The 23,565-nt window shown below is 41.8% G+C and overlaps 1 protein-coding gene and 1 long non-coding RNA gene across 2 annotated transcripts in view; one reads left to right on the top strand and one right to left on the bottom strand.

Moving 5' to 3' along the window:
* The window catches only part of LOC109026440 (uncharacterized), a 207,138-nt gene extending 192,903 nt beyond the window's left edge, over positions 1–14,235 (top strand). Inside the window, exons 14-15 of the long non-coding RNA XR_010133535.1 lie at positions 12,130–12,289; positions 14,057–14,235. This is a non-coding gene — a long non-coding RNA (uncharacterized lncRNA). The remainder of the gene's footprint in view (positions 1–12,129; positions 12,290–14,056) is intronic.
* The window catches only part of GALNTL6 (polypeptide N-acetylgalactosaminyltransferase like 6), a 1,233,993-nt gene that overhangs the window by 66,391 nt on the left and 1,144,037 nt on the right, over positions 1–23,565 (bottom strand). Inside the window, exon 10 of the mRNA XM_004040637.5 lies at positions 21,584–21,805. Within this exon, the coding sequence (XP_004040685.2) occupies positions 21,584–21,805 (222 nt within the window). The remainder of the gene's footprint in view (positions 1–21,583; positions 21,806–23,565) is intronic.

Genomic DNA, 23,565 nt, shown 5'->3' with positions numbered 1-23,565 from the left:
AAAGCATGTGTATGCTTTGTCTTTCTTATAGTTATGTTCCCACATACCTTCAAAGGCATTTCATTTAAAAAATACGTGTATTATGAACATTTTTATGAGCCAGTCGTTGAGCTTTGAACACCGTCATTATTTTACATACTTCTTCATCTACACATTTCCCAATCTCTCTCTGTTTTACTGGAGAGTTTCGAAGTCAATACCATGCAGCATGTCCTTCCACTCCTAATACTTTAGCAAGCTTTTCAAAATGAAAAAGACAGAGTCAGAGGGAGAGAGAAAGAGTGAAAGTGGTAGGCAAAGAGAGAAAGAGAGAAAAAACCATTTTCTTACGTATCCACAAATTTACAATAACTACTTAATACTTAATATCATCCAGTATCTGCTCCATATTTACATTCCTCTGGTTATCTAAAATATCTCTTTTCACTTATTCCATGATTAACTGAACTAGTAGAATATATGATTATATGAAATCATAGCATATATAATATTTATGATTTAAACAGGTTTCATTTTATTGTACTTCAGCCTTGTATCTTGTAATCTAGAACAGTTCTTCCTATCTCCTCTTTTCTCTCTGCCACGGACTTATTGACTAAATTAGATTCCTACATTCTAGATTTGGCTTGAGGTGCTATTCAAGTTTCCCTCAACTTCTGAATTTCTTGTAGACTGAAGTTAAAGACTTGATTAAATTCAGTTAGATGTTCTTTTGGTTTTATAAAAAGAATATTTCAGGCATGGTTCTTGATTTCCTGGCTTGTCTAAAATGCTTTCACATTGCATCATATCATACCAGAATGTGTATGATTCAGTGATGCCAAAATTGATCAGTGGGTTTAGGTGATGGTAGCTTGATAATTTTATTGTGAAGTTTATCATCAATACTTCATCTAAGGTTTTATTATCTAATGAGGACCGTTTTTTTAATCAGTTATTGCATCAGGAATTGCAAAATGTTGATTTAGAAAATTCTTTCCTTTTGAGTTTATTATCTGAGCATCTGTATAAAATCCTTCCACTACAGAGCTCTTTGGACATCCTGAAATGCACATTATACCAGAAAAGCCAGACAAATGCTTGTTTCCCTTTAAATCTCAATTTCTAGAGTCATGATTTGGTGCCCAAGCAACTGCCATTGGTGCCCAGTGACTTTTATTTTATTTTTCTATCTCTCCTAACTCCCTTTTAAAAAATATCATTTTAAATTTACAACATTTTGTATATTCAATTTGTTTTAATTAATGGGGTCACTTTTTTATTGTTCATGTTGTCTCATCTATGGCAAGTGGGACCCCCTTCTAGCTGACTCCCATGTCCTTTTGACATGACCTCTACCAGCCTTTGAAAGCTTTCTTCCCTTTCTACTTTCTAGAGTAACAAACTATCTCAGCCCACCGTCTACCTTTCCTGCCCCACAACTAGAATCAGCTATTTCTTCATGAATCTTTAGTTCTATTTGTGAACAATTCTATTTAGAGACCACAATTGAGAGCTAGGTGTGCTCACTGATTGGATTGAAGTTATTTCTAGACTTTTTCAGTGGACAAAGCTAGAATGTGGCTATTTTCCAAAAGTAGCTGATGTTGAAATTTCTAATTCAAGTTTAAGATTGTAGGGTATTTGTTTCTTTAATTTTAGGCTTAGATATCTTTTGATATATGTTCAAAAATCTTATTTGTTTATAACATTAACATACGTTTAAATTTGTGCATTTGAAAGGAAAGTAAATTCCAAAAATGCTTTAGAGTTAGATAGGTATATTAGATCTACATTATTGATGACATGGTTTAGGTTCTATACATCCTTATTCATTTTGGTCCACTTATTCATTCTTGGATCAAGAGAGGTGTGTTAAGGTTCTATTATTAGCATGTTTCTTCCTGTTTCTCCTTAGATTTTTAGCAGTTTCTGCCTTATGTAAGTTGTTTTCAACGGATTGCAGTCTTTGATATTATAATGTCTTTCTCAGCCTCTTTTAACTTTTTGACTTTTTTTCTCTCTGTATTCTACCTTGCTTCCTGTCAAGATCTGAAACCCTTCTTTCTTATTACTTAAATTTCCCTGACATATTTATGCATATTCTTTAATTTTTAATGTTTCTGTATCATTTTGACTTAGGTACGTCTCATATACAGCAGAGAGATTTGCCTTTTTAGTCAGTCTGAATCTTTTTCTTTCAGTGGATTTATATGTTTGATCTCAGCTCTGACATACTGATTTATTACATAATTTACTGTTATCTAGAAGGTCTTTTCCCATATGGCCTGTTTTCTCTTTCCAATCTTTAGTATTTAATATGGTTTGTGTTTTTGTTCCACTTGTTGCCTTTACACTAATATTATTTATAATAGCTGAAGCTTCTCTTTTTAAATTAATGCCTAACTCTACCTTTCTCTAAGCAATACTGAAGTTGGCTATAACTATTCCTGCTTTTCTTCCATCCTCCCCAGTGTCTAAACATAGATGATACTGTTTTACTCCTGGTTAATGCCTATGCGACAATCAGCAAACGTATTCTGCTTTCCACTCACTTTCCCCACTTGTTACTTGTATTATTTCTACATTGTCAGATTATATATAATTTGTATATTCCTCCATCCTGTAGCCAATTTCTACCAGAGCCTGCAACAAGCTTCTTCAAGCAGCTCTTGGTTTTCTAATGCTCCTTCTCCAGCAGATTGCTCAGAAAGGCTTTTGGTAAAAATAATCCCAGAGTTCTTGAATATTTATAACTGCTTTTTGATGGCCTTGTGTCTTAGTCTGTTTTGTGCCGCTATAACAGAATATCACAGACTATAATTTTTAATAAACAAATTTATTTGGCTCATGATTCTGGAGACTGGGAAGTCCAAGATTGAGGGGCTGCATCCAATGAGGCCCTTCTTGCTGCATCATTCTATGGGGGTGACAGAAAGAGGGAAGGGAGCCAAACTCATTCTTTTATTAGAAGCTTGCTCCCACAATAACCCACTCCTGTGATTGTTGCAGGAAGTCAGGGACCCTGAACAGAGGGACTGGCTGGAACCACAGCAGAGGAACATAAATTGTGAAGATTTCACTTTCATAATTTCTTACCCTGTCTTTACTGCAGTCTCTGAACATAAATTGTGAAGATTTATGGACATTTATCAGTTCCCCAAATTAATACTTTTATATTTGTTTACACCTGTCCTTACTGCAATCTCTGAACATTAATTGTGACGACTTCATGGACATTTATCAGTTCCCAAATAATACTCTTATAATTTCTTATGCCTGTCTTTACTTTAATCTCTTAATCCTGTTATCTTCGTAAGCTGAGAATGTACGTCACCTCAGGACCACTATTGTACAAATTGATTGTAAAATATGTGTGTTTGAACAATATGAAATCAGTGCACCTTGAAAAAGAACAGAATAACAGCAATTTTCAGGGAACAAGGGAAGACAACCAAAGGTCTGACTGCCTGCAAGGTTGGGCAGAATATAGTCATATTTTTCTTCTTGCAGAGAGCCTATACACGGACATGTAAGTAGGAGAGATATCGCTAAATTCTTCTCTTAGCAAGGAATATTAAATATTAAGACCCTAGGAAAAGAATTGCATTCCTGGGGGGGAGGTCTATAAATGGCCGCTCTGGGATTGTCTGTCTTATGTGGTGAGATAAGGACTGAAATACACCCCGGTCTCCTGTAGTACCCTCAGGCTTATTAGGGTGGGGAAAAATCCTGCCCTGGTGAATTTGAGGTCAGACTGGTTCTCTGCTCTCGAACCCTGTTTTCTGTTGTTTAAGATGTTTATCAAGACAATACATGCACAGCTGAACATAGACCCTCATCAGTAATTCTAATTTTGCCCTTGCCTTGTGATCTTGCTTTGCCCTTTGCCTTGTGATCTTTATTGGCCTTAGAAGCATGTGAATTTTGTTCTCCTTTTTTGCCCTTTGAAGCATGTGATCTTTGTGACCTACTCCCTGTTCGTACACACCCTCCCCTTTTGAAATCCCTAATAAAAACTTGCTGGTTTTGTGGCTTGGGGGACATCACAGACCTACCGATATGTGATGTCACCCCTGGCTGCCCAGCTGTAAAATTCCTCTCTTTGTGTTCTTTCTCTTTATTTCTCAGACCAGCTGATACTTAGGGAAAATAGAAATAACCTACGTTGAAATATTGGGGGCTGGTTCCCCCGATATGTGATAATAGCATCAATGCATTCATGATGGCTTTGCCCTCATGACCTAATCACCTCTCAAACATCCTACTGTTCAACATTGTTGCAGTGAGGATTACGTTTCCAACACATGAACTTTGGGGGACAAATTCAAATCATAGCACCCACCTTCATGCTTGAGGGATAGTTTGGTTGGATATAAAATCTTTGGCTTGTATTTTCTTTTCTTGAGCATCTTTACAACTACTGCTTCATTGTCTTCTGGTACAAAATGTGTATACTTCAAAGTCTGATTCATTCTTTGCTTGGATGCTGTTTTTTTCTCTTGTTTTAACAATACAACCATTTTATTAGAAAGTGTTTCAGTGTTGATGGTTCTTAGTTGGATTTCCCAGATGGTCCTTTTAATACATAGATTCAAATCTTTTATTTTGAAAAGGCTTCTTTGAATTATAGTTTTATGTATTAGTTGTTTTTTCTTATCAGAGGACTTCCTTCTTTTGGGAATTTTATGTTGAATCTCCTTCACTTATTGTTCCAAATCATTTGACAAATTCTTTTTGTTCTCTTTTCTTTGTGTCTGTTTTATTAGTTTCATTCTCCCTTCTAACCTCAGTTTCTCTTACTGTGCCTTCCATGGTCTGTTATTGCCCTTTTATTTCTTCTAATATACCCTTCATTTCTGAAATACTGCTTCTTTCTTTTGTAGTTCATCCCCGAGTTTTCTCAGTTCTCTTTCCATAAAATGATGTTTCATATCATTCTAGTCATCTTATTTCTGAGCAGTTATAATTCTGATTTGTATGGTTCTTTCAAGCTTTGATTAGTTTTAAGATTGTTTTAGCTCATTTTGAAATCTTATGTTGTAGTTTTCATCTTCTTTATAGCCACTTTTGTAGTATATTTTTATGTGTTGGAACCATATTTGATTAATTCTTATCTTTATCCTTGTATCTCAGCATGGGGTTTTATTGTAAACTGCTTTTATTTTCCATATATGAACAATCTCATATATAAATGAGATAATTTTCTTGGACTATTAGAGGAAGATTCCTGTGTAGGGCTCTCTTCTCTGTTGTTACTGTGAAGTATTAAAAAATATGGCCTTTTTATAGGGGCACTTCTCTGTCTCTTAGGGCTCTGCCTGGTTCACAAAAACTTCCTGCTCTAACTCTGTGTTGTCTAGAGTTCTAAAGGTCTTTCCTTTCAAAGCAGTATTGTTACCTTTGAATGTGTTTGTCATTCTGTACTTTCTGAGATCTATCTCTGATACCTCCTTCTCTGGTTTGGAAGCTTTTGTCTTGCTGGCTTCCTCAGTGTTATATTTTAGATTGAATTCACAGCAGATTTCTTATTCTTTTTTTGTAGGGGGAGGAGGGGAGAGGATGAGTCTCTGTCTTTCCAGAAGGTAGTACTTTGGAGTGTTTCTCAGATACATGCAGGGTAACTCTGCATTAGCATGGTTTACATTACTGGTTCCCTATGGTCTCTTTGCATTGGCCTCAGCTTGGCATCTGTGAGAGGGTCTTTTAATTCCACTGGTAAGGTGCAGATTTGATTGCTTTCATTCCTGTTCTGGAAAGGCTCTTCTCCTATTGGGCGTGAATGCTTGTTGTTGATTTCTGAGTACTCTTCTTGGAGAAGTAGCAGTACTCCTCTTTTTCTTTTCTACCAATTCTTCATCTCTCCTGGCCCCACACTGGATCTGCTACTGTCTGGTGTTTTGGTGACACTAACCTATGTTCTGTAGTACTTGAGGGATTTCTTGTCATCAGTTTTATGTAAGATCATGTCCATGTTGTTCGTTTCTTTCTTTTGCTATCCTCAATGTTCTGTCTGGTCTTGATGATTAAAAAAAAGCATGGCATTGCCATGCTTTTAGCATCAGAAATGCTAATATATTCTAAGTAAAGAATATTGTAGAAAATGTAGCTTTTCTATTTCTGGCATCATTCCATCATTTTCAACAGGGAAGTACTTGAGTATTGAAATTCAAAACAAAACTACAGTAGTCCCCCATTATTCTTGGAGGATATATTCCAAACCCCCAGGGATGCTTAAAACCACAGATAGTACCAAACCCTACAGATACAATGTTTTCTCTTATGCACACGTACCTATGTTAAAGTTTACTTTATAAATTAGGCACAGTAAGAGATTAACACCAACAATAATAATATACAACAATTATAGCACTACATTATAATGAAGTTATGTCAATGTGGTTTCTCTCTCTCTCTGTTCCAAAATAATATAATATCATGAAGTCCCCTAATATTATAGTTGGGACTTCATAATATAGTTGGGCAAAAGTGCAGAAAGTGAGACCATGGATAATGGAAGACTTCTGTATTTGCTACAAATTTGTATGCAATTCTGACAAAAAAAAAAGCATAGGCAAAGAGTTTGAATGTATATGATTAGTTCTGGAAGACTTGAGTCTAAAACAAGCTTGAAAAAGCTGATTTGTCCTTCCTGTGCTAGAGATTGGTATAGAAAATTAAGCTCCTCCTAAGATTATCTTGTTATTTTAGTTTCTCTTTGGAATGGGCCTAAACAATAGGCCATCCTTTCCAGAAACTGATCAGGCATCATTTCGACTGGGCAATAAAATCTCAACACAAAGAGCCATGCAAGCTCTATAAAAAGGAAAAGGTCTAAGGGAAAATGTAAGTGAAGGCTGAGCAAAATACAACTAGGTTATCAATTAGACAAACAGAGAACTTTGGAAATATAAGGTAAACGTTAATTCCTGCATCTCCGAAAGTCAATAGGAGGAAATGCAATCAAGTGGATCAAAGACACGGAGATAATTGTGAGAAAATGAAACATGGAGAAAGAATTTAGCCACGGAGGCCGATGGGGAGCATACCTCCCAAACCACGACAGAGGTAGCTATGTTTTGGGTTGCTTACAAAATCTAAGACTGACCGATGACCTTCGGGTTGCTAAAAAGGTCTCTCCTGTGAATGTAAGAGACAACTTACCTTTTAGCGGCACAGTCACCACACTTCTCAGAGCTTGGAGCAGTGCCCACGATGGCCTGCTGCTAACACAGCGGCTCACTACATTTCAAGGACACTTAGAGGAATATTGGCTGTCATTTTTAAACTGTTGCCTGCCTGCAGATGATTAAAATCAAATTTCAAGCCCAATAATGCATACTGGCATTAGTCTTAGAATTGACTCCCTGGGCTGGGCGCGGTGGCTCACGCCTGTAATCCCAGCACTTTGGGAGGCCGAGGCGGGTGGATCACCTGAGGTCAGTTCAAGATCAGTCTGGCCAACATGGCGAAACTCCGTCTCTACTAAAAATACAAAAATTAGCTGGGCGTGGTGGCGCATGCCTGTAATCCCAGCTACTTGGGAAGGTGAGGCAGGAGAGTCGCTTGAACTCGGGAGGCAGAGGTTGCAGTAAGCCGAGATCATGCGACTGCACTCCAGCCTGGGTGGCAGAGCAAAACTCCATCTCAAAAAAAAAAAGATTGACTCCCTGTTTTAAAAAATTTCATCCCAGGACCCCCAGGAACCTCCGTTGCTCCTTTTTATTTGGCTGCGCTATTCTTGTCCACCAGCCTGTGGATGGTTACTGGATGTTTAAGGCAAGTTGAGGGCAGTTGCCACTGTAGAGGCCACTCTTAGTTATCACAGAAGCCAGCAGGTCACTATGTCACCCCATTGGTAGGGTGGAGGTATTCCTATGTCCAAGACTGGAAAAATTATATTGAATTTTTGTATATATGCTAACTTTCTAAGGCTGCGGATTAGAAATTTTGCTATGATAGTTCAGTGAATTCTATTCAATTCTCTTAATTTTTCAGTCTAACATTCTCCCAACTGATTTATTTTGGCAAAGATTAATTTTATTCATTCTATTTAAATTCTATTAATTTAGTGTCATTCTTGGAATTAGGCACTAATTTTCACTGAAAATTAAATACTAAGATGAATTGATGAGTAGGCTAACATACACTTAAAATGTCATGGACTCCTGTCACACGAATCCAAAAAAGTATATATTTATGTGTGTAAACATATATCAAATACAAATACATATGTTTATAAAATAAACAGAAAGATAAGACAGAATGTTTTGTTTGCCAAATTTATATATGCCATATAGGAGAAGAAAAAAACTATGGGTTAACTCGGAAGCACCTCCAATTCTGTTATGACTTGAATTAAATTGCCACTGTTGGGGCACTAAGATGTCCGATTTGCTCGTCTGGGAATGTGGAATTAAAATTGTGTTGTTTTTTTTAAAATTTTTATTTTTAATTTTTATTTTATTTATTTATTTTTTTGAGACAGAGTCTCACTCTGTCACCCAGGCTGGATGCAGTGGCGCAATCTCAGCTCACTGCAAGCTCTGCCTCCTGGGTTCACACCACTGTCCCACCTCAGCCTCCCGAGTAGCTGGGACTACAGGTGCCTGCCACCACGCCCAGCTAATTTTTTGTATTTTTAGCAGAGACGGGGTTTCACCATTCACAGGGTGGTCTCAATCTCCTGACCTTGTGATCCATCTGCCTCAGCCTCCCAAAGTGCTGGGATTACAGGCATGAGCCACTGCACCTGGACAAATTGTGTTTATTATAGGACACTTTAGGTTTGTCTTCATAGCCCTGTCTCAATGTTGAAAACTCAGAAAGCACAGAAATATTTGAGAGGATAATGCAGTTCTTTATGTGTTCTTACATTTTTCCCAACCTTGTTTTTGAGCCCCAGAGAGATGACTTAGCATAGTGTACCAGCACTGCCTCTGCCTGAGAAAATAAATGACAGATCAAGTCAAGTCTAATACAGTCTGAATGATAAATCATCTCTGAATGAATGCTTAATTTAAAGATCTGGGTTGATGAGATATAGCACTTAAAGGGCAGAAGCAGTTTGCTGCGTAGTTGCCAGGGAAATAGCAGGACAGTCTCACTTTGCAGCTTTCCTGGTTGTGAGACTAGATTGCAGGGGAATTCAGGAAAGTTGGCTTTGGCTCTCCCAAAAGAATGTGAGGGAGCCTCGCTCATTGTGCAGAAAGCACCTGCTTTTTACTCCTGCATCACACATCAGCAGCACTCACACAGAATTTCTTTGAAAGAGACAACATCGCATCCTCAGATGGTCTTTGAGATAATGCATCTCCTAGTGTTGAATTTCCTTTTGTGTAAGCTGATAGGGAGAAACCTGAAAAGCCTTGTGCACTGCAAGAACATTAGAAGAAAGAAGCAAGCAGGTGAAAAGAAGTTAAGAACAGCAGCCTGCAGCAGAAGAGGAGAACTGGAATTATTTAGGGTGCCTGTCTTTGTGAATGTTCCACAATTCGGGGTGACATTAATCTTGAGGAAGGAATTCAAATAAACAGCCTAGGTAGCTCGGTATTGACATGAATTTTTAAAAGAAAGATTTTTTTAAAAGTTTGCACAATCGCAAGGTGACAAATGGATGTACCCAGATTGGCACATTGAGGACAGTAAGCAGACACTTCTTAAAAGAATTTATGGCACTGGTTGGAAAAGACACGTTTGTCTATTTTACATCTTTTATTCCTTCTTACACATGATATTTAGAATTCTGCAGAACTCTTCTTTTTAGACTATAAAGGAGCACTCTAAATGACTTTAGCAAATTCATGAATTCTAAGGAGGAGAAGGCGAAAATAATAGGAAATTCAGTTTCTTTCATTTAGCATCTTGACACAAAAAGAGGCACTCCATATGTGAGTGGTTTAAGAATAGTTTTCCACTTTAAACCTGTTCTTACCCTATCCAACATAGCATGGGGGAAAGCACATTGCTTCTATTTGAACAGCACTGAGGGCTGTTCAATTTATTCCATGGTTCAGAATCCTATTTATTCTCTCTGGGACTCATCACCTCCCCACTCTACCCACTCTCCTTGCCTACCAGAGGATGGAATGACTTCTGGAGAGTACTGCTGTATCAGATATGACTGTAATCTCTTCTGCCTTTTAAGTAGGAAGCTGGTAGGCAGAGTTTGGAAATTGCTGAACAGAGGCTTTTAAATTTTGGAGTTTCTCCTTCTTCCCCATAGGATGTCAGAACGGAATACTTTGTAACTTGTTTAACTATCAAATGGACCATAGACCCGACCGTTCATGAGAATCAGTTACCTGAGAGTCATTACTCAAACTGCCTTTCTGGCCGAGCTTTCCAAAGAAGTGGACTTTGTGTGGCCGTGGAGGGAGTGACTGTCTAGTGTGCCCTGGGGAGGCTTCACACACACAGGTGTGTGGGCAAAGCTGTGAATGGCAGGTGGGACAACAGGGAGCCAGGATCCCCCATTCATTCATCTTTCATTCATTCAACAAATATTTATGGAGCACCTACTATATGCTAGACACTATGTCTTTCTGCGAAAGAGCAGTAGCAACACAACAAACCAACAAAATCCTTGTGTCACAGAGTTTACTTTCTAGTGGGAGAGATAGATGAGAAACAGGATAAAAAAATAAATTACATGGCTTGTTATATAGTGATGGATGCTAGGGAGAAAAATAAAGGAGGAAAGGGAGTAGGGAGTGTGTAAGTATGCATGTGGATGTGTGTGGGTGTTGTTGCAATTTTAGATAGGATGACTAGGGAAGACCTTACTGAGAAGATGAATTTTTGAGTGAGGACCAGAAGGAAGTAAGGGCGGGAGCCATATGATTTCTGAGACTGGAGGATTCTAAGCTGCAGGAATAGTAAATGCAAAGGTGCTGAGGTCAGACTGACCTGGCCTGTGTGAAGACTGGTGACGAGGACAGTGGGCCCTGAGAGGAGGAAGCCAGTGGGTGAGGAGTCAGAGAGGAGGTTGGAGGGGACACAACAGGGGTCAGATTGTTTAGAATCTTATAGGTAAGGACTTTCATTTTTACCTAGAAATAGATGGCAGCCAGTGAAAGCTTGAATGGAGGAGTGGTGGCCTGGTCTCCAGTTGGTTTTAAGTGGACTGTGTTGAGAATAAACCGAAGCGGGGCGGGCAGAAGCAGGGAGATGAGCCAGGAGACAAGTGCAGTAATCCAGCTGAATTTGTCAGGGAAATGAGTGGCGGTTTATAGGCTGTTTATGGTCTGTAACATATCCTTTACAAGCTGAGTTCCAAGTACCAGAGCCAAAAATTGCCTAAGCACGTCATTGTTTACCCAGAATCAGGCTGGCACAGACAAGCAGGTGGAAAACTGTTCCAAGTACAGTGCATAAAATGGTGAGTTGCCCTGCTTCTTGGCCCAGATCTCCCATAAAGGAATCTTGTGTTTACATTGCTGGAGGTTTGTGGTTCCTTCCCATAACTGCTTGAAAAGAACCACCGAGTCTGCATTCCCCTTTTCACTTTCTTACTAAAATAATAATTGACTTATTACATTTATTTAGGAACTTTGCCCATTCTGACAATTAATTTAAAGTTCATAGGAAACTAAAAAGCTCTTTCAGATACTGGATTGGATCCTGGAACAGAAAAAGGACATTAGTAAAAAAAACTAGTGAAATCTGAATAAAGTCTTGTTTAGTTAATAGTATTATACTAATGTTAATTACTTAGCTCGATTAAATATACCACAGTTAATGTGGTAAATGTCAGGCCTCTGAGCCAAAGCTAAGCCATCATATCCCCTGTGACCTGCACGTACACATCCAGATGGCCGGTTCCTGCCTTAACTGATGACATTCCACCACAAAAGAAGTGAAAATGGCCTGTTCCTGCCTTAACTGATGACATTACCTGGTGAAATTCGTTTTCCTGGCTCATCCTGGCTCAAAAGCTCCCCCACTGAGCACCTTGTGACCCCCACCCTTGCCAGCCAGAGAACAACCCTCCCCTTTGACTGTAATTTTCCTTTACCTACCCAAATCCTATAAAATGGCCCCACCCCATCTCCCTTTGCTGACTCTCTTTTCGGACTCAGCCCACCTGCACCCTGGTGAAATAAACAGCCTTGTTGCTCACACAAAGCTTGTTTGGTGGTCTCTTCACAGAGACATGCATGAAATTTGGTGCCATGACTCAGATCGGGGGACCTCCCTTGGGAGATCAATCCCCTGTCCTCCTGCTCTTTGCTGCATGAGAAAGATCCACCTACGACCTCGGGTCCTCAGACCGACCAGCCCAAGGAACATCTCGCCAATTTTAAATCTGGTAAGCAGCCTCTCTTTATTCTCTTCTCCAGCCTCTCTCACTATCCCTCAACCTGTTTCTCCTTTCAATCTTGGCACCATCTTTCAATCTCTCCCTTCTCTTAATTTCAGTTTCTTTCCTTTTCTGATAGAGACAAAGGAGACACGTTTTACCCGTGAACCCAAAACTCTGGTGCCGGTCACGGACTCGGGAAGACAGTCTTCCCTTAGTGTGTAATCACGTGGGGATGCCTGCCTGATTATTCACCCATGTTTCAGAGGCGTCTGACCACGTGGGGACGCCTGCCTTGGTCCTTCACGCTTAGCAGCAAGTACCGCTTTTCTGGGGGGCAAGAACCCCCCAACCCCTTCTCTCCATGTCTCTACCGCTTCTCTGCTTTTCTGGGAGGCAAGAACCCCCCGACCCCTTCTCTCTGTCTACCCCTTCTCCACTTTCCTGGGGGGCAAGCACCCCCCACCCCTTCTCTCTGTGTCTCTACCCCTTCTCTGCTTTTCTGGTGGGCAAGAACCCCCCAACCCCTTCTCCCTGTGTCTCTACCCCTTCTCCACTTTCCTGGAGGGCAAGCACCCCCCACCCCTTCTCTCCATGTCTCTACTCTCTCTTTTCTCTGGGCTTGCCTCCTTCACTATGGGCAGCCTTCCACCCTCCATTCCTCCTTCTTCCTTAGCCTGTGTTCTCAAGAACTTAAAACCTCTTCAACTCACACCTGACCTAAAACCTAAATGCCTTATTTTCTTCTACAATGCCACTTGACCCCAATACAAACTCGACAGTCATTCCAAATAGCCAGAAAATGGCACTTTTGATTTTTCCATCCTACAAGATCTAGATAATTCTTGTCGTAAAATGGGCAAATGGTCTGAGGTGCCTGGTGTCCAGGCATTCTTTTACACATTGTTCCCTCCCTAGTCTCTGTTCCCAATGCGACTTATCCCAAATCTTCCTTCTTTCCCTCCTGCCTGTCCCCTCAGTCCAAACCCCAAGCGTCGCTGAGTCTTTTTAATCTTCCTTTTCTACAGACCCATCTGACCTCTCCCCTCCTCCCCAGGCTGCTCCTCGCCAGGCTGAGCCAGGTCCCAATTCTTCCTCAGCCTCTGCTCCCCAACCCTATAATCCTTTTATCACCACCCCTCCTCACACCCGGTCGGGCTTACAGTTCTGTTCCGTGACTAGCCCTCCCCCACCTGCCCAGCAATTTCCTCTTAAAAAGGTGGCTGGAGCTAAAGGCATAGTCAAGGTTAATGCTCCTTTTTCTTTATCCGACCCCTCCCAAAATCAGTTAGCGTTTAGGCTCTTTTTCATTGAATATAAAAACCCAGCCCAGTTTTTGGCTTGTTTGGCAGCAACCCTGAGACGCTTTACAGCCCTAGATCCTGAAAGGTCAGAAGGCCATCTTATTCTTAATATGCATTTTATTTTATTACCTAATCTGCTCCTGACATTAAATAAAACTCCAAAAATTAAATTCCGGCCCTCAAACCCCACAACAGGACTTAATTAACCTCGCCTTTAAGGGGTACAATAATAGAGTAGAGGCAGCCAAGTAGCAATGTATTTCTGAGTTGCAATTCCTTCCCTCCACTGTGAGACAAACCCCAGCCACATCTCCAGCACACAAGAACTTCCAAACGCCTAAACCGCAGCAGGCAGGCATTCCTCCAGGCCCACCTCCTCCAGGAGTTTGCTACAAGTGCTGGATATCTGGCCACTGGGCCAAGGAATGCCCGCAGCCCGGGATTCCTCCTAAGCCATGTCCCATCTGTGCAGGACCCCACTGAAAATCGGACCGTTCAACTCACCTGGCAGCCACTCCCAGAGCCCCTGGAACTCTGGCCCAAGGCTCTCTGACTGACTCCTTCCCAGATCTTCTCAGCTTAGCGGCTGAAGACTGACACTGCCTGATCGCCTCAGAAGCCCCCTAGACCATCAAGGATGCCGATCTTCAGGTAACTCTCACAGTGGAGGGTAAGTCTATCCCCTTCTTAATCAACACGGAGCCTACCCACTCCACATTACCTTCTTTTCAAGGGCCTGTTTCCCTTGCCTCCATAACTGTTGTAGGTATTGATGGTCAGGCTTCTAAACCTGTTAAAACTCCCCAACTCTGGTGCCAACTTAGACAATACTCTTTTAAGCACTCGTTTTAGTTATCCCCACCTGCCCAGCTCCCTTATTAGGTCCAGACATTTTAATTAAATTATCTGCTTCCCTGACTATTCCTGGGCTACAGCCCCACCTCATTGCCACCTTTTCCCCCAGTTCAAAGCCTCCTTCACATCCTCTCCTTGGATCTCCCCACCTTAAACCACAAGTATAGGACACCTCTACTCCTTCCTCAGCGACCGATCATGCACCCCTAACCATCTCATTAAAACCTAATCACCCTTACCCCACTCAATGCCAATATCCCATCCCGCAGCGCGCTTTAAAAGGATTAAAGCCTGTTATCACTCGCCTGCTACAGCATGGCCTTTTAAAGCCTATAAACTCTCCATACAATTCCCCGATTTTACCTGTCCCAAAACCAGACAAGCCTTACAGGTTAGTTCAGGATCTGTGACTTATCAACCAAATTGTTTTGCTTATCCACCCCGTGGTGCCAACCCCATATACTCTCCTATCCTAAATACCTCCCTCCACAAACTCATTATTCTATTCTGGATCTCAGACATGCTTTCTTTACTATTCCTTTGCGCCCTTCATCCCAGCCTCTCTTCACTTTCACTTAGACTGACCCTGACATCCATCAGGCTCAGCAAATTACCTGGGCTGTACTGCCTCAAGGCTTCACAGACAGCCCCCATTACTTCAGTCAAGCCCAAATTTCTTCCTCATCTGTTACCTATCTCGACATAATTCTCATAAAAACACATGTGCTGTCCCTGCCGATCGTGTCTGACTGATCTCTCAAACCCCAACACCTTCTACAAAAACAACAACTCCTTTCCTTCTTAGGCATGGTTGGATACTTTTGACTTTAGATACCTGGTTTTGCCATCCTAACAAAACCATTATATAAACTCACAAAAGGAAACCTAGCTGACCCCATAGATCCTAAATCCTTTCCCCACTCCTCTTTCCATTCCTTGAAGATAGCTTTAGAGACTGCCCCCACCCTAGCTCTCCCTGACTCATCCCAACCCTTTCCATTACCCACAGCCAAAGTGCAGGGCTGTGCAGTCGGAATTCTTATACAAGGACCAGGACCGCACCCTGTAGGCTTTTTATCCAAACAACTTGACCTTACTGTTTTGCCTAGCCCTCAAGTCTGCGTGCGGCAGCTGACGCTGCCCTAATACTTTTAGAGGCCCTTAGAATCACAAACTATGCTCAACTCACTCTCTACAGTTCTCATAACTTCCAAAATCTATTTTCTTCCTCACACCTGACACATACACTTTCTGCTCCCTGGCTCCTTCAGCTGTACTCACTCTTTGTTGAGTCTCCCACAGTTACCATTGTTTCTGGCCCGGACTTCAATCCGGCCTCCTACATTATTCCTGATACCACACCTGACGCCCATGACTGTATCTCTCTGATCCACCTGACATTCACTCCATTTCCCCATATTCTTTCATGTTCCTCACCCTGAACAGACTTGGTTTATTGATGGCAGTTCCACCAGGCCTAATCACCACTCACCAGCAAAGGCAGGCTATGTTATATTATCTTCCACATCTATCATTGAGGCTACTGCTCTGCCCCCCCTCCACTACCTCTCAGCAAGCCGAACTCATTGCCTTAAGTCAAGCCCTCACTCTTGCAAAAGGACTACACGTCAATATTTATACTGACTCTAAATATGCCTTCCATATCCTGCACCACCATGCAAGAGGTTTTCTCACTACACAAGTGTCCTCTATCATTAATGCCTCTTTAATAAAAACACTTCTCAAAGCCGCTTTACTTCCAAAGGAAGCTACAGTCATTCACTGCAAAGGCCATCAGAAGGCATCAGATCCTATCGCTCAGGACAATGCTTATGCTGATAAGATAGCTAAAAAAGCAGCTAGCGTTCCAACTTCTATTCCTCACTTTCAGTTTTTCTCCTTCTCATCTGACCATTCCCACCTACTCCCCCGCTGCCCCCACTGAAACTTCCACCTATCAATCTCTTCCCACACAAGGCAAATGGTTCTTAGACCAAGGAAAATATCTCCTTCCAGCCACACAGGCCCATTCTATTCTGTCATCATTTCATAACCTCTTCCATGTAGGTTACAAGCCACTAGCCCATTTCTTAGAACCTCTTATTTCCTTTTCATCATGGAAATCTATCCTCAAGGAAATCACTTCTCAGTGTTCCATCCGCTATTCTACTACTTCTCAGGGATTATTCAGGCCCCCTCCCTTCCCTACACATCAAGCTCAGGGATTTGCCCCCGCCCAGGACTGGCAAATTGGCTTTACTCAACATGCCCTGAGTCAGGAAACTATAAAATACCTCTTCGTCTAGGTAGACACTTTCACTGGACAGGTAGAGGCCTTTCCCACAGGGTCTAAGAAGGCCACCACGGTCATCTCTTCCCTTCTGTCAGACGTAATTCCTCAGTTTGGCCTTCCCACCTCTATACAGTCCTATAACAGACCGGCCTTTACTAGTCAAATCACCCAAGCAGTTTCTCAGGCTCTTGGTATTCACTGGAACCTTCATATCCCTGACTGTCCTCAATCTTCAGGAAAGGTAGAATGGACTAATGGTCTTTTAAAGACACACCTCACCAAGCTCAGCCTCCAACTTAAAAAGGACTGGACAGTACTTTTACCTCTTTCCCTTCTCAGAAGTCAGGCCTGTCCTCAGAATGCTATGAGGTACAGCCCATTTGAGCTCCTGTATAGACGCTTCTTTTTATTAGGCCCCAGCCTCACTCCAGACACCAGACCAACTTGGACTGTGCCCCAAAAAACTTGTCATCCCTACTATCTTCTGTCTAGTCATACTCCTATTCACTGTTCTCAACTGCCGGTTTTCACTGTTTCTCCAAGCCATCACAGCTGATATCTCCTGGTGCTATCCCCAAACCGCCACTCTTAACTCCCTCTTAAAGTAAATAAATAATCTTTGCTGGCAGGGCTATGCTGAATCTCCTTAGGCACTCTCTAATTAGATGTCCTAGGTCTTCCCAATTCTTAGTCCTTTAATACCTGTTTTTCTCCTTGTCTTATTCCATTTAGTTTTTCAGTTCATACAAAACCATATCCAGGCCATCACCAATAATTCTATATGACAAATGTTTCTTCTAACAACCCCACAATATCACCCCTTACCACAAAATCTTCCTTCAGCTTAATCTCTCCCCCTCTAGGTTCCCACGCCGCCCCTAATCCCGCTCGAAGCAGCCCTGAGAAACATCGCCCATTATCTCTCCATACCACCCCCCAAAAATTTTTGCCGCCCTACCACTTCAACACTATTTTGTTTTATTTTTCTTATTAATATAAGAAGACAGGAATGTCAGGCCTCTGAGCCAAAGCTAAGCCATCATATTCCCTGTGACCTGCATGTACACATCCAGATGGCTGGTTCCTGCCTTAACTTGATGACATTCCACCACAAAAGAAGTGAAAATGGCCTGTTCCTGCCTTAACTGATGACATTACCTTGTGAAATTCATTTTCCTGGCTCATCCTGGCTCAAAAGCTCCCCCACTGAGCACCTTGTGACCCCCACCTGTGCCAGCCAGAGAACAACCTCCCCTTTGACTGTAATTTTCCTTTACCTACCCAAATCCTATAAAACGGCCCCACCCCTATCTCCCTTCTTTTTGGACTCAGCCCACTTGCACTCAGGTGAAAGAAACAGCCTTGTTGCTCACACAAAGCCTGTTTGGTGGTCTCTTCACAGGGACGCGAGTGAAAGTAAATATAAAATGTTAACATTAGAAGAAGCTGGGTGAAGGGTATATGTGAACTTCCTGCACTATCTTTGCAATGTTTCTGTAAATTTAAAATTATTCCAAAATAAAAAGCTTATTTTAAGAAATCCTCTGAAAGGCAAAAGAAATTGCATGTGTCAACATTTTGAAAGTCTTTTTTTTTTGTCAGAGATTAAGTTGCTCAACACATATATTCTGCACTTTTAATAATTTTTTATCCTTTTTTTTTCTTTTTATTTTGAGACAGTCTCACTCTGTCACCCAGGCTGGAGTGCAGTGGCACCTCCTGGGTTCAAGCGATTCTCCTACCTCAGCCTTCCGAGTAGCTGGGATTACAGGCACATGCCACCATGCCCAGCTAATTTTTGTATTTTTAGTAGAGATAGGGTTTCACCATGTTGGCTAGGCTGGTCTCGAACTCCTGACCTCAGGTGATCCACCCACCTCTGCCTCCCAAAGTGCTGGGATTACAGGCGTGAGCCACCGTGCCCAGCCTAGCCACTCTTAAAAATATTATTACCCACCTAGAGTTAGAAAATAATCTTTTTTCATTATTTCATTTTGATTAAGCTGCGTTTCAAATCCTTCACTTGCCTCCTGCATTAAATGTACATGTTTCACTTATACTCTCAGAGATCTACTCTGCCTGAGAATTAGATACTTTTAAAAACTAGTATTTAACAGTGCAAACCCTTGTCTTTTATTGATTTCCTTTCTTCTTGCCTTCCTCCCATCCTCTATGTCTTCATTCTTGCTATGCATCACATCTTCACCGAACAAATACAACTGAATGCAACTGGCCTATAAACTATGTCCCCATTTTCTTCTTTCCTAAACCTAAATATGACCTTTATTTGTTTACTGTTCTGCGGCTTTGGGGAAAGAAATTCGCCATTGTGTTAAAAAAGAAAACAAAAAATCTGTTGCCGGGTGTGGTGGCTCATGCTTGCGATTCCAGCACTTGGGGAGGCTGAGGCGAGACGAATAATTGAGGCCAGGAGTTCAAGATCAGCATGGGCAACATATTGAGACCTTGTCTCTACAAAAAATTTAAAAAATTAGCTGGGACTGGTGGTGTGAATGTGTAGTCTGGGCTACTCAGAAGGCTGAGGTGGGAGGGTCACTTGAGTCCAAGAGTTTGAGGCTGCAGTGAGCCATGATCATGCCACTGCACTCCAGCCTGTGTGACAGAGCAAATCCTTGTCTCGGGAAAAATAAAAAATCTGATCTTCTCAACGTCTGATTGTTTAAGCCGGAAATAATGAATGCAAATGTCTCCAGGGATAAGGCAAGTGTCGTAAAAGTATGAGGCAATCTAGGGTAATAGATATAAACACACTGGCATCGCCTACTTGGGCTTAAGATGGTTCTGATTTTGATTATTCCTGGAAGGTTGTACCTTTCCTAGAAACTGAGTGGAAGATTTGAGTCTATTTAGAAAAGGTGCTTATAAATTCAGGTTATGGTTTAATCAGGTACTGTGGGAAAAATGTGACCAGCTGCAGTTTGCAGAACATAGTAACTGGTAGGAAGAAAAATTCACATTTCCACATAAGGCAGATAAGAGATTGATGAGATTTTAGCCCTGTAGTGAATCACACAATGATGCTGTGGGCTCTTCAAGTATATTTCTTAGTCACTAGGCAGGACAGCATTTGAATCATCATAGAAAGATGACAAACAGAACCTTATATATAACAAACAAACAAACAAACAAAACTGTAGAAGGAACTCACTTCCCATGCCTTCCAACACGTTAGGATTAAGAAAATTCTTTTCAAATTTCCACTGCTGTGAATTGAGTCTGTGGTAGACAGTTAAATTAATACAAGCAGGCTAATATTACTAATATTCTAGGGATGTTTTAATAAAATGTTTAAGATGCAAAGGATGAGACCAAATTACTAACTTGAATTAAGCAGACAATGTCAGAATGACATACACATGCAAAAACCGTGAGGAGATGGAGGGTGTAGGGGCAGGATTGACTCTTTACTTCATCCTGGGTGTCCCAGGTATGAAGAGTGACCCTCTGAACACAACAAGCAGTGCACCTGTGACTTGCTGAACACGTCTTCTACAGGGATCTGGAACAGCTCACCCAGGAACACTGCCTGAGTCTTCTGGCCTCTCCTACCATGCCCTGGGGTAGCCTTTTCTCAGAGCTCTGCAGCCACAGACACTATCTAGGCAATGGCATCTTCTTTCAGAGACTATAAAACCAAGGACACTGATGATACTCCTCCACAATGCGAGACAATCAACTCTTGATTTCTGAAAGGCTGGAGAAGTGGGACGGTGTCAACATCTAGCCTTCATGCATTTCCCCCGATATCCTCTGTTAAGAGCAGGTTGAATTGCTAGGATAAATCCACCCTATCCAATTTTAGTCCTGCTTTAGCACACTCTATTCTACGGAGAAAGGCTATAGCAACAGTATTGAATGGAACCGAACCCAGTGCAATAGTCTTTTCTATGCCAAAAGATAGATATTTTAAATTTGGGACCTGGGGCTATTCAGCTTTTTCCATTCTATTTCCACTGAATAGAAGTGTTCAGAGGTGGAAAGGTTGGTGCTTATTTAAAGCATCAATGTGGCTGCCTGTGTCACAGTTCTGTATATTATGGAAATGCATTTCTTCATGATTCTGCATAGCATAGCCTGGAGGGGAAAATAGCCAGGCCCCTCATTGCCTTGTACTTGCATATACCAATAGCAGCAAGGCTGTGCACCAGGACAGAGGGTTTTTATCACGTATATCAGGTGCCCATATTTACGCACTTGTATGACAGATATATCAATTATATCACAAACGCCGATGGTGATTTCCCTAATCTCAAATAAAAATATTTTCTAGGTGTATTTTAAAAACTTATGGCCAGGCATAGTGGCTCATGCCTGTAATCCCAACACTTTGGGAGGCCAAGGCAGGAGGATCACCTGAGGTCAGGAGTTCGAGACTAGCCTGGCCAAAATGGCAAAACCCCGTCTCTACTAAAAATACAAAAATTAGCTGAGTGTCGTGGTGTGCACCTATAATTCCAGCTACTCAGGAGGCTGGGGTAGGAGAATCGTTTGAACCTGGGAAGTGGAGGTTGCAGTGAGCCGAGATCACGTCATTGCACTCCAGCCTGGAAGACAGAGCGAGACTCCATCTCAAAAAAAAAAAAAAAAAAAAAAAATCATCTGGGGAATCAACAGTGGTCACTAATTCTGGGTTAGGCTATCAACTCTGAAGCTAAATCTAGTAATTGCTAAAAAGAGGTTGAACATTCATGTATTTGAGATGATTTAAATGAATGCTACTTGGCTGCAGGGTAAAAGTGAAGGTTTTAGCAGTCCCTCCCACCACCTGAGGCTATGGGGGAGGCATACAGTCTCATAGGTAGGCGCAGGTTTCAGGCAACCTTTCCTCACCTCCCCCCAGGCAGCAGGCGGGGGCTCCACTGGAGGGTAGTATTTAGGCACGTCCCAGGCCACAGCAGCCATGAACCATTTGAAGTCCTTGCACTTGAGCTGCTTGCGCAGCTCCTTCTGGGCAGAGATGTCCCCCGTGGAGAGATGCCTGTACTCCGGCCGCCGCTGGTAAATGTACTCGGCAAATTCATCCATCCAGGTCTCAGCTACCCGCTTCAGGTTCTGTGCAGCAGGAAAAAAAAAGTCATTTATTGGTTTATTCATTCAAAAGGTGTTTTTCGTTGCACCAGAAATTGAAAAAAGAAAAGGAAAAGATAGCGGCAACCTCAGGCAGCCCTGGTTGGTGGTTTATGAACAATGAGAGTTTTAGTAACAGCAAGGGGTATGATATAATTAGCCTGTGGCTTCGCACACATTTCTACTTCTGGCATGGGGTTCAACTGCCAATTTGGTAGTTAATTTATCAGAGCCAGTAAAGATTCAGCTCACTTTTACATCAGCTTTCTCATTCCCTCTGTTATTTCATGATTATACATTTTTTATTTTTTACATAAAACTAAAGATGTTGAAACTGGAGAGAATGAAATTCCTCCCAGGCATTAAATTGCTTAAAGCATTTCCAGAAACAAGAATCTTGGAAAGAATGAGGACAAACAAGCTATTATTCTTTTCCCCCAAATTTAGAGAGATCACAGAGCATTTGTACATTTAAAACTGTGTGTTCTGATGTTCTATGTGTGCAACACAGATATCAATCAGAAATTAGTACTTTACTGCATGATGAAGTGGGGCTAAAGGAAGCACCAAGTAGCCAGTCTTTTCCACAGATGTGTCCCTGGGGTGAAGGAAGCAGAAGGTTGGTGGTGTGGAATAAGCATGGATCTTAGGTGTAGGAGAGTGTGTGGATTCAGTGTAGGAAGCTCAGCCCTTTTGTCAGCTTTGGAATTGAGCAAGTTACTCATCCATGCTGGATATCAGATTCCTCACCTGAAAATGGCAATAGTAGTACATACCTGCATCACGGGGGTGGCTGCAGGATTAAGTAAGGCAACACCCGTAAAGCACTTAGAATAAGTCTCTGGCACATAATAGGTACCACAAATAGTAGAGCTATTATTAGCAGTAAAAAGGGTGCAGGATTGGAAATTGGAGAGCCTGGGTGTTGGGCTGGCCGCACATTAATGGAACTGTTCTGTGGCCTTTAGGAAAGGCATTAGCTGAGATGAGATGCTCTCTGATGTGCCTTCAAGCTCTATGGTGCTAAACAGTAGAGAGAACAGCTGCATTTGTGAAGAAGATACCAGTTTTGATGACTCCAGCTTAAATGTGCTGCAGTACATTTTCATAGGCTGGTGTCCCTTAGTCTCTACTTCTTGTGTCCTGTTCAAATTCTTCTTTCAAGTGCCCAGTTGGTGCGAGCATTGACCCACTCCTGTTTCTCACTTGCATTTAGAAGATAAAATGACTGCAATGGCCAGGAACTTTAATGAGAACCAGACATAGGTGACTAAAGTAAAAGCTAGTGATATTTAGGAAAAGTGCTTTATCTTGAAAATGACTACAAAATCCTAATTCAGGCCTGGAACTATGCCCAGAGGTCTGCTGGATTTGGAGACACCATCATTGGTACCTCATTCGTAATGAGACCATACATTTTCTTACTCCGCTCTATCCACTCCGTGTGTTCAGTGTCTCCCAGCGGGCCTCTCCTGTCTGACCTTGTCCCTGCTCTTCATTCTCTGTGCACTCCTTGGGTGCTTTTGGTGGATGGTGGGCACCAAGAAGGGCTCTGTTAACCCAGTAGGATGCAGAAAAGAGACAGAGCCACAAAGAAAGCTCTGATTTCTCAGTTCCCTCTGTGTTCCTTTCTTTCTAAGGTGCCTGGGTGCATAGATAGGAAGATAGGGAAATGACCTTGAGAGTGTGAGAATTGTTCCCTGAGATCATTACTTGCCATTGCTGTGCACCCTACCATCCCATCA

This window comes from Gorilla gorilla, chromosome 3 (genome assembly GCF_029281585.2).
Source record: "Gorilla gorilla gorilla isolate KB3781 chromosome 3, NHGRI_mGorGor1-v2.1_pri, whole genome shotgun sequence".
Classification (NCBI taxonomy): Eukaryota; Metazoa; Chordata; class Mammalia; order Primates; family Hominidae; genus Gorilla; species Gorilla gorilla.
The sequence above is the reverse complement of the archived record's forward strand: the minus strand, read 5'-3'. Positions and strand labels throughout refer to the sequence as shown.